At 46.9% G+C, this 11,859-nt stretch overlaps 1 protein-coding gene across 1 annotated transcript in view; it reads left to right on the top strand.

Annotated features, from left to right (window-relative positions):
- Positions 1 to 419: 419 nt before the first annotated feature.
- The window catches only part of rreb1a (ras responsive element binding protein 1a), a 34,632-nt gene continuing 23,192 nt past the window's right edge, over positions 420 to 11,859 (top strand). The window contains exon 1 of the mRNA XM_047024272.1: positions 420 to 798. Coding sequence (XP_046880228.1) covers positions 759 to 798 — 40 coding nt within the window. The 5' untranslated portion in view covers positions 420 to 758. The remainder of the gene's footprint in view (positions 799 to 11,859) is intronic.

Genomic DNA, 11,859 nt, shown 5'->3' with positions numbered 1-11,859 from the left:
AGTCTGAATGGACTTCATCAACCCATACAACGTGGAATACTTCACAAACATCATATCGTTTGAGTAGCCAACACAGTCATTTGGAAAAGCTATTTATATACCAAAAGCATCTGCCCCCCCCCCCCCCCCCCAACACACACGGCTCGAGGTCGTTACTAACACCGTGAGTCAACTGCTTTTCGTGATGTTGATCAACAGGGTTCTAGAACGTTAAGAAAGAACTGAAAATTCGGCGTGTAAATTCTACACTATCACCGAGCGCATACACTTCCTTTTCTCTACACACATTTTCTCTGAAGCAGCCGGAGAAAAATCGAGGGTACCACGCCGTCCTCCACCTCGATAAAACTTTTTTTCTCTCACCCCCCTCCCTTTCCTTCTCTTCCCTCCCTGTTCTCTTTAGCCAGTCAGAGAGGTTCCTTTGGAGATGCTTACTGGCCGAAGTCTACTCACAGCAGCCTCCCCACGTCCCCTAGGCGACTGACTGGAGCAACACGTGATGCGCTTTTACTTATCAGGTTTAGGAGAGAGGAGAGAACAGCACTTTGAGGACGACCGGAGAGGATAGCGAAATAAAGTGCTTTTCCTCTCGCCTCTCAACTCTTTTTTCTGTTTTCCTCTTCAGGAATTCAGAGAAAAGAGTGAGGGCAACAAAGTTGTCGAACTTTGCACATCCTCAGAAACGCCATTTTGATTCCTCTCCGGAACAACTTTGCTGCTTCTTTTTTCTCAACCCATCACCAGTCACCATCATCAGTATGTCTCGGCGCAAGCAGCCCAACCCCAACAAAGTCAAACGTAAGTAGCCTACCAAGCTTCTCGGATTACCTTCTCAAACTATTTACGTATGCTACATCTTATATTGTCGATATCTTGTGTCAAATATGTGTTTGGTCAAGTTTTTACTTGCAATGGGTCAAAGTATCAAAGTTGGAAGAGTTGTGCGGTTGGAGATGTTTTTTCTCTCGCAACTCCCGTCTGCTTCCTAGTTTCGAAAAGGAGCGATGCTCATCCATGATTAACCCGTCTGAGCGGAGGAATTTGACTTTGTCTCTTCCTCACACTCGATTATTTCTAACCGCTCAATAGTTACTCATTCCGACTTTAATTCAACTTTGGTTGTTCGTTTGTTCACTTCCACGCCCGTAAAGTTTTGTCTCTCCCAGAATGATGGGAGCTCATGGAGGGTCAAAGTCTATTAGCTTGGTAACTAGCCACCGAGCATCCATATCTCTGGTGCACTTTGATCGAAGCCTAGCGGTAGCTCAGTTGCCATGTGTTGGTATAGCCGCTAGCAAGCTACATTTTGACCTTGTCGAGATGTTTTCAAAACTTTATTTTCTTCTTCTTGTTAACGACTAAAATGTTGACAGTGTATTTCAAGTCATAAATCGACAAATTTGTAATTTCGTCGATTCACCCGAACGGGAAGTAAAGCGAGACTTTTTCCATCACCTTGACCATCATTTTGTGACGCCTGTTGCATCCCCCAGACGCATTTGTCTCAGCTATACCTGTAAAAGGAACTTCCTTTACATTTGTAATTCAAACCACAATATTGCCTAGCGAACTTTTGTTGTTCACATTCAGTTTCTTTTACGTCATATTTTATATGGAGAAGGATGCTCAACTGCACTTTGGTGACGCTGTGCAAAGTTCATATAATTTTTGTGTAGTATATTGGGGAACATCTTTTTTTTACGGTTGTTCAGACGGTTGAAAGTTACACTATTGTGATGAATTGATGCGTTTCTGTCTCTCAGGGAACTGCAACGTAGCTCGAGCTGGTTAGATAATGGTTGCTAGGCATTTTCCTTTTTTCTCCCTTCGTCCCCCCTCGCTCTCGTCGACTGCTTGTGCGCACTCACAGGGGTGGTGTGTTTGTAGTTGTCTAAAAACAACATTTCTGGTAGCAACAAGTTGTTTGCAGATGATGCGGGTAACTGTTAAGTGTAGGTCCGTCGATTATAAGACACGGTGGTTGAAAATTGAAGATTCAAAGCGTTTTTTGTGTCGAAGATAAACGGGGCGATGATCCTGCTCTCCTCTCGGCTCTCTCCGGGCGTTCGGAAGGAGGCAGGGAGGAGAGTACAGATCCGGATGAGCAGTTCGCATTCCATTACGAAATTCTACACTGTAGCCGCGCAGGCCCACGGCGACAGCCTTGATCAAACACATTCATTTTCCGACAGGCCCATCTTCTCCACCCAAACACTATATTACTATAAAAGTGCTAGTTACAATTTATTCAAGTTGTTGGCATTTTAGAATGTGTGTTATATATCGTGTGAAGGAATCAGGCAACTTCAGATGATACTCGCCTTGTAGCAACACGAGGGGCATGGGGGGTGGGGGGGTGGAAGGGGGATGGAGACGCGCAACAGTTGTTCTTATCAACCTAGTCGGGAGTTCCTGCCTCTAATAGTCCAGGCCCAGCCTATCTGCAAATCCATGTTCCGTGAAGTGAACCAGTTTATCTGGTCTAAAAAACCCGATGGGGACTTTTGTTTTGAGAAGCGGTTGTTCCGTGGATGGTGCTGAGGATGTTGAGCAGGCTGCGTCCTCGTGCAGGCCCCGCAGTTACAGTCAAGTGAAGGCATGTAGAATAAAGAGGAGGGGCGAAGGGGATAGAGTTATAGTTTGTGAAGTTATTTTTCTTTGAGTAAGGATGAACTGAGCGATGATCAAAACAAAACTACATTTGGTTTTCCGATGGGGTTTCACATAGTTTCATCTTAATGAGACTTTTTGGCTTTGACATTTGTTGATATGAAATTGAAAGCAAGTTAAAACATGTTCAGACCTAGAGGCTGGCTTTTAGCCTATAAGGGAAATACAATGCTATGATAATTGATTGGTGAGAAAGAACCACATTGAAAATATTGTTGTTTGGTGGTTTGAAATGCAACTTTATCTGACCTGGACAAAACAAAATTGATAATTGTTAACTTGATAACGAGGAAGAAAATGCTGTCAGCTGTAAATTATCCTTTGTTTTATACAAGGCATCCTGTCTCCTTCAGTAATGGTAAATGTAGCATCTGATACTCTTGACTCAACTGGTAGATGGTAGTCTCTGTTGTCAAAATAGTGGTGGCTTTCTGATGACCTTAGAGTAGGAGTCACAAAGCTTAGTTCTAGCTTGTCTAGTCCCCTATTGTGACAATACAATAATAATAATTTTTTGTTGAGAAAAGACAATGACATGGATTTATGTGGATCTCAGTGATGCCTGTGTTGGCCTTGTGTAAGATGTACTGGAATTTTATTTCTCTCAGTTAAGTTGTGGCATCTTCAAGTATTGTGTGTGTGTGTGTATTAGATTGTGTGTGTCTCCTAGGAGAGGTGAATGGCGGTTCGATGCAAAGAGATTCATCCTCAGGGGAGAGAGGAAAAGAGGCGTCTAATTAAAAGCCCTCAACCCCCCAGGGTCTCTGCTCCACACATTAGGCCGAGATTTAGCCCTAATTAGCCCCTCTCCTCCCCCATCCTCTCCTCCCCCATCCTCTCCTCCCCCCCATCATCCCCTCCCCCCTTCCTCCTCCTCCATCCCCATGGACAGATGTTGTTTTCTTTCCTGAATGACAGTAAAGTTACTAAAAACTAAAACATATCTCCACCTCATTTAATACCTTTCTTAGGGTTAGGGTTTTTTTTTTCTCTTACCTTTTATTTTATTTTTATTTTTTATTTGTCTCTTTTTATTTAGTCAGTAACCTGTTGATGCTCTGTGAGCCAGAAGAAAGGGATGAGGAGGAAGGGATGATGAGAAAGGGATGAGGAGGGGTGTGTTCGGGGGGGGGGGACTCAAACCGTTTTGAGGAAAATGATGCTAAAGTTTTGATGCTAATGAGGCCTCATGTGGGACTGCACTGTTGCACTAGCTTCCTTAGCCTAGCCTGGCTAGCCGCATTGATGTAGATAAATAGGAAGCTGTAGCCTAGCATGCTCCTGATGTTAGCCTCCTGTACCTTACAAATGTCTTGCCTAGCCTAGCTTAGCATTGACTGCCCGTGTGAGTATTAGCACAAGCCTCATCTCAAACAGCTCAGGAAGTGCCAACTAGCCTCCTTAAGGTGGGTGAGGGGGGTCTTGTGTGTCTGCCCCCCCTGCTCCCCCCTCCTCAGAGGTGCAGGCGAGCTGCTGCTGGCTGCTGGTCCTCTCTGGTCCTCTGGCTATTTATAACCTGCCTTTTTTAGATAAGATTATGTTCCATCCCCCAGCCCAGTCTAGCTCAGGGACTAGTGGGGGTAGACAGGGACCCCACTGGAGGTAGTCCTACAGGATTGCCGTAGGTTAGGAAAGGAGAGTGGGATGAGAAAAGTGAGATGAAGAGGGGAATCGGAGAAAGGGACAAGGAGAAGGGATGGGTAGAAGAAGTTGGGAACTGTGTTATGAAGGAGGTTATGAGGTGCAGGAGGTAGAAGGGGGGGTAGATGGGTGAGGCATTGGGTTATGAAAGTGGGGAGAGAGATTGTGTGTGTGTGTGTGTTTGGATGAGAGAGACTGGGAAGACAAAAAAAAGTTTTCTGTTAAGATCAACCAGGCCCTACTGATTTTGCCTGCTCCTCGGGGTCACCTCACATTGGGAGGATGCGAGTGTACATGCATGAGCTATGCCCAGTCTCTCCCATGATGCATCAGTAGATCTGACAATACTAATACATAGTCTAGCATGGTTGTTAGCTGCCTACTGTATTGTGATAGGGTGGTAAGGTAGCCCAGTTGGCAAGCAAATTATTAGCTGACGAGTCTGTTGTTTTGATGTTACTTAGCTTGCCGGTTTGTTAGTCTAGTTAGACTGTAGTGAGGTGTGGGCGAGCCAGAGTGTTTTCTAATGGGGGCTGCGCGGCCCACAGTCAGTGATGAGTGAAATCAGAGAAGTGGGTCCAACTGAGCTAAAGTAGGACAGTGCTGGTGCTTCCATTGTTTTCTGTGTGTCTATCTGTGTGTGTGTGTGTGCTAACTTATAGATCCCACTTCAAAGAGTTTTTTCTCTTCTGCTGAACTTCCGTTACAGGTGTGGGCATCCAAGCTGCCGTGCATACACTCGCATGCGCAGACAAACGATATTCCCTCCACTCTGCAGAGTCCTCAGTTAGACCCCCATTGTGGGTGTGTAGTCTGTGGGCTAGTGAGGTAAATATAGGAGCAGAGGAGACGGATGAGGCCCACTCATCCATTTGTGGTACAGGACAGGCAGTCCAAACAAGTCCTCATCCCCCTGTCTTTATATAGCGAAGCAGAGGCTGTTAATTCTACCCATCCTGAGATAGAGGGATGTGGAGGAGGAGAGATCTCCATTGGCATCACCAGCAAGTTTTCTACTGGTCGACCAATGCTGATAGCCAATGCACTTCCCCAAAGTGGAAGTTTCATACGCAAAAGATGGCGGGAAGCATTAAAGCATTTAAAACAAGATTATAATTCTTATTATGTCTCAAAAAGCCAACCATGGGTGAATCAATAGCCTAGATCTAATGGTATTGGGTGGACGTGTGTTTAGATGGGCAACTAATACAGATTGGATGACTAAATAGAGAGACTAAGCTTGATATCTGTCCCCTGGTCTGCTGTAGCCCACAGGGTGGGGTGTGGACCAGCGCCCACTGATAAGCAGGCTAGCAGGCGAGGATTAGGTCTGACTAGCTCTTGCTAAAAAGCTAGGGGTGCGTCCAGCTCACTCAGACTTGCAGGCGATGGTGATGGTTAGGGCTGGTTCGAGTTGAAGATGGTGCTAGCTACTAGCTATGGTCCTTTTCTCTCAAGGTTACGTGTACTTTAGACACCACAGCTGCACAAACACACGCTCTCTCACACACGTACACACACCTGTGTGTATAGAAATGCTGACACAAAGACGCATGTATGGAAACAGACATGACATGGAACACACACACACATACATAAACACACACACACGGCCACCTTCAACCTCAAGCAGGCAGCAAATAAAGCAGGTATTTACTGTGGGTCCAAAGTCTAACTCCAGGGCCATGTCACTGATGTGAAAGAATGCCAGGAGGGGAGGAGGGAGGAGATGGGGGAGGGAGGGAGAGATAGAAAATGGAGCCTGTACCAGCAGCTGCAACTAGGCTGTGTAGAAGATGGAGAGGGTGAGAGGAGAGAAGAGTGGAGGGGGTACAAGAATGGAGGATCATAGGGGGATACAGGAAGTGAAACTGCCTTCTGACTGAAGAAGGAGGAAGAGATGGAGGAAGTGGAGAAACAATGGCTCCACAACCCCCGTCTCTCCTCTCTCTTTCTCCTCTTTTTTTCGAAATTATTTGAAGGTACGGTTGTTTTGTAGTTTGTAGTTGAATGTATTCTAGAAGTTTGGCCTCCATCTCTGAATTATGTTAGCTGTCAGAGGGGGAGGAAATGGTTAATATGATGGAGAGAGAGGGAGACTACACGGGAGCGTGCGCAGTAAGAATGTTTCCCGCGCTAGCTCTTTCACTCCCACCCTCTCTCTCTCTCTCTCTCTCTCTCTCTCTCTCTCTCTCTCTCTCTCTCTCTCTCTCTCTCTCTCTCTCTCTCTCTCTCTCTGTAGGCTGTACTATTTTTTAACTCTCTCTTCTTCTCTTTCCTCATTGTCTGCTTGTGTGTACTCGCTCACCATTTCTGTCTCCTCCCTGTCGTCTTCCCTCTCTCCAGCCTGTTGCTTTCTCTCTCTCTGTTTCTCCCTCCCTCTCCCTCCTTCTCTCTCTGTTTCTCACTCCCTCTCCCTCCTTCTCTCTCTCTCGTCCTTCTTGCTGACTAAACAGTCCTGTCAGCTGGCAGTTGCTCTGGGCTGAGGATTTGCGATAGCTTCTGGAGGCAGCAGGGGGAGGGGAGGGGAAGAGGAGGAGGTTGAGAAGGGGAGGGAGGGAGGGGGAGGGGTGGTACTCACAGACAGCACTTGTTGCTCACTGGAGCCAGGCAAGGAAGGGGGAGACAGAGGGAGGGTGAGAGGAAGGCTGGAGAGAGGAAAAAAAGGTGGTGCTTACACACAAAACTGGTTAGGCGATGCGGTTCTTGAATGTGTAACAGAGAGGGAGGGAGAGGATGGGGAAGAGCGAGAGAGAGGGGAGTGTGTGTATGCAAATAGATAGACTGAATTAGTTACCATAAAGTAACTATCTCCAGATTGAATTTACCGCGACGTGAGCACAGAGAGGATATGACACACCCTGTATCCTTGTAGACAGCCACGCCACATTCTAAATGTTCAACTGTTTGTTAAATTACTTAAGGATGTTTAGGTAGAAAACAGTTTGATCGTCATTAAGATGATCTTGAAGGATCTGTTCTAGAACACAGACAGATCTTTACCAAACAACAACCACAACAGAGTCAGTAAAAGCTGCCACTGCCAGCCAACCCCAGGTGACTCAGCTGGCTGTCTGATAAGTGATCGGCCTGATGAACACAAACACACACACACACCCTTGGGCAGTAGAGTGGCTAGCTACCTGTGATGCCAGAGTGTTCTGTGGTTTAAAGGCCTGCCCGTCCTACAGAGAGGCGGTTTGACTTGCAGCCTGACAATCTTGTTTCCTGTGCATCTGAATGGGCTGAGCTGAACAGGGAGCTAATCCCTATTAATCCCTGTGTAATACTGCCTCAATAGGGGATGCTCAGAGAGAACAGCTCTGTTAGTGCAGAGTAGAGCTGCTTCAATAGGGCATCCTCCGAGAGCACGGCCCCTTTCTCCAAATCCCGTCTTTTAGTTTATGGTTCAGCCAGAACCATGCAGACACACTGACACCTACACACACTCCCTTCTTGCTCCTCCCCTCTGTCCCTCTGTTGAAAAGGTACCATTGTTTGTTCTGTAAACACGGGACACGCCTCAGTCTCCATGGCAACCAGACAACGCATGTATGCCCCAAGTCTTAGCTGCTTCTTGGGTGCTAGAAGAGTGCCCCCCCCCCCCCCCCCCCCCCCCCCTATAATTCTCCTTCTCTCACACACACACACACACCTGAGTGGAGAGAATCCCACTGCACAGCTGTGACGAGGGGGAAGGGAGGGTACTAGTGAAAGGTGAGGTCCATGGTTTTATGCTGAGACTTGAGTGGTGGGGGGGAAGGGTGCGAGGGATGAAGTTTCTTTACACTATAGCCTCTCTCTCTCTCTCTCTCTCTCTCTCTCTCTCTCTCTCTCTCTCTCTCTCTCCTCTCTACCCGCCCCTCCCCCCAACTCCTTTCATTTCCTCACCGTCGTACTTTGTCCAGTCTTCTTACTGTTATCTTTCCCTCCTCTCTCTCTATCCTTGGTCCCCTCCGCTGATCTGAGGGCAAAGTGTGCTCTGGTGAGTTCTGTCTTCAGTCTCAGGATGATTCAGCATTTCTATCTTGTGTAGAAAGCAGAAGTGAGCAGCGGCAGAGAGCATGGCAGATTGACCTCCTTCTGGACTGTCCAGTTAACAACCATGACCTCTTGAGTGGAACCCAGGGCGATGATGATGATGATGATGATGATGATGTGTTAGGAGGAGGAAGACCTCTTCCCGTCAAGCTGTACATACTCTCTAACGGGTTTCATCATTCTCAATACTGAGAACGGGATAGTCTCTGAATGACTGTATAGAGATGACAGATGGGAATCAGGACCTACAAGACACCAGACACACTCACACACACTCCCCTGATACTGTCCTATCACTCAGTTCTTCCACAGCCCCACCCTTTCAGGTGAGAGAGACACTAACATGCCTGTGCCTCCTTCACAAACACCCAGAGGTATGTCTTTCTCTCTCTCTCTCTCTCTCTCTCTCTCTCTCTCTCTCTCTCTCTCTCTCTCTGTCTCTCTCTGTCTCTCTCTCTCTCTCTCACACTCACACTTGCAGTCATACTCACACACACACACACACACACAAAGAGAGAGAGGTGTATAACACTGTTGCCCGGACAGACTTCTCCCTGAAAGAGAACTTTGTTTAGAGACAACGTGTCGATAAAGATTTGAACAGGAATAAGTTTCCCTCCCGTGTTTCCAAAACATCCTCTAACTGGGATGAACAGAGGTTAAACAGAGGAGGCGTAAGATGAGGAAGCAGGGAGTGGTTAGAGAGAAGGAGGAGAGGAGGGTTTAAATGGAGGATTGAGAGGAGAGGAGGGGAAAGAAGACAAGAGGAGGGGTTAGAGGAAAGGGGTAGTAGTGTTCATGGCAGGGGGAGGGGAAGGATTCTTAGCTGTAGGGGGCTGTAGGTGTGACTGTGTGATGGGGGATGCAAGGGGGTGAGGAATTGCCTAAGTCTGTGGGGGTGGGGTGGAGGTAAGGAGGGTTCGGGGTAGATAGTTGATGTGTGTGTTTTAGTGGGGGGGAGGGGTATAGGACTAGCCTAGGTGTGTCCTCTCCATTGTCACACACACACACACAAAGCTCCCATTGGGAGTACAGGTTGTGATAGGCTGTGTCGACGCCCTCAAGGCAGGCAGGAGACACAAAGACTCACAACCCTTTCTTTGGTTTGAAACCTAGCCTCCACCCCACCCTACACACACACACACACACACACACACATTGAATTATTAGACAATCCAGTGAAAAATTACTAAAAACAGAGTTGTAGATTTAAAGTTGTTTGTTTGTTGTTGTTTGTCTGTTAAACGTTTAAAGAGGAATATCATCAACCAAACACTTCCTCCTTTTTTAGATCTAATATTCTTGCACTGTCCAACTAATTCATCTATTTCTTTCTCGCATTCTTTATCACTCTAGTCTTCTCTCTCCATCTGTTTTGTCAGCCCTCACCCCACCCCACAGAAATAAAGTTTAAAGGTGAGCCAGGGTAGATGGTAGATCTACCTAGACAATCATCAACCTGGAGAAGAACACATCTCCCTCTCTTCTTTCTCTCACCAGAGACAGACAGGTGAACCAGAGACAGACAGGTGAACCAGAGACAGACAGGTGAACCAGAGACAGACAGGTGAACCAGAGACAGACAGGTGAACCAGAGACAGACAGGTGAACCAGAGACAGACAGGTGAACCAGCCATCATCATCAGGTCACTTACGTAACAGCAGATCAGGCTAGGTTACTCTCCTCTTTTCTCCCTTCTCCTCCATTCTTCCTTTTTTCTCTCTTTTTTTGCTCTTATAAACACCTCTTGAGACGATCTGGTATGATGGACTCCCCCAGTTATCCTTGAGTCATCCTTTGTGTTTCAGTAGAAATCCTGTCATTACTTGTATCTTACTGACAGTTTAGTATCAGTTTGCTCAAGACAAGGTCACTGTAATGCTGACTGTGCTGACACACACAGAAGTGCATACACGCACTCCTGTGTGTCTGTGTATCAGTGTATCATCACACAGCTGTGATTACATAGAATTAAGATGGAGACTACGAGTGAGTGTAAGAAGCAGACTCTTGCAAGAGCAGAGATTAGCGGCGGCCATCTTGTTTGTGTGCTTGTCTCTACTCTGATGACCTCATCTGCAGCAGAGGATGGAGGGAAGATGTCTGCTTTGGTAGACTGTGAGAAAGAGAAGCAAGGGGAGGAGGAGAAAGGTGGAGAATGGTGGGGGGGGGAATAACAGTATACTGAAGACTGTAAGAGCAACAAAAATGACGGAGATGAGAAGGAAAATAACCCCTTTTGTCAGTTCTGTCGTTTTTATCCTTTTTTTTGGGAGGAGGAAATGGCCTATCCCTGAAGACTGGTGAGGGTCTCTGACTTCCTGCCTCAACAGGAAGTGGTGGATACTGAATGTTGTTTCAGGTTCTTGTAATTATGATAAGCACTGGCCACTATGTTGGGGAGGAGGGGGTGTCTGTTAGGAGTGTGTAGAGGAGAATGGGTGGTTTAAACTGTTTCAGGCGTCAGAAGTTTTGAACTTGGAGGAGGGATAATAAGTCAAAGCAAAAGAAGGGGAGAGATAGGGAGGGGTTGAGTGTGTATGTTAGTAAAACAATGATCAGTTTGAGAGAAGAAAAGAGACTGAAAGGTGGAAGTAGAGGAAGAGAGACTGAAAGATGGAGGCAGAAAACTAGAGATAATCTAGGGCAGAAATGTAGTCAAAGTTTATCGTTCTGTTCTGCTGTTCCTGTAAACATTAACTTCTTTATCAAAAGAGGAGGAGGAGGCCCTTTGCACTGGGGCTTGACATCCTACCAGGGAGTGGTCTACAAGATTTTAACTACCACACCATGCTAATGCTAGATTCTAGCTTCCACATTATAATAATGCTACATGCTAGCTAGAGGCTAAAAAACTAACCAAGTATTAGCATGTGAAATGATGCTAGGCTAACAGGCGACCATGCTACAGGATAAAGGTCAAGTATCTGCTAATGGTAGATGCTAAGTGCTAACAGATGATGATGATGATGCTCCCAAGCAGCTAGCTGCATGTTGAGGATGGCTTGGGAGCTGGAACCTGGCTCTAGACAGAGCTCTCTCTGTCCCTGCTTGTCAGAGTGGCAGGAAAGAGAAAGAGGAGGGGAGTCGAGATGAATGGACTGAAATTGCAGAGAAGGTGAGAGGGAACGTGAGAGTAAAAAGTGATGGAGGAAAAAGCGGCAGAGAGAAGTGTGGAGTTGTCTAGCTTGCGCTGGTAGCTGGTGTCCCTGTAGTCTTGTAGTGTAGTATTAGGGTAACCAGGGACCTGCTAGAGGACCATAGTGGTCTGGGGAGGGTATGTGAAGTTCCTCTACCTCCAGGCCTCCACCCCCTCCCTCAGGATGAATCAGGCCCTTGTAGGAGCTCACGTCCTGGGGCCGCTGGCCACCGAGCGGGCCCTACACTGCTGGAGTTCCAGACTGGAGGAACAAAACACAATGTGACTCTTATTTCAGAAGGGAGGAGAGGGGGAGGAGGGTGATGGAAGAGGGGAGTAGTACATGATGTGATGCTAGAGGAGTCAC

The sequence above is a fragment of the Hypomesus transpacificus genome, chromosome 8 (assembly GCF_021917145.1).
Source record: "Hypomesus transpacificus isolate Combined female chromosome 8, fHypTra1, whole genome shotgun sequence".
Taxonomy (NCBI): Eukaryota; Metazoa; Chordata; class Actinopteri; order Osmeriformes; family Osmeridae; genus Hypomesus; species Hypomesus transpacificus.
The sequence above is the reverse complement of the archived record's forward strand: the minus strand, read 5'-3'. Positions and strand labels throughout refer to the sequence as shown.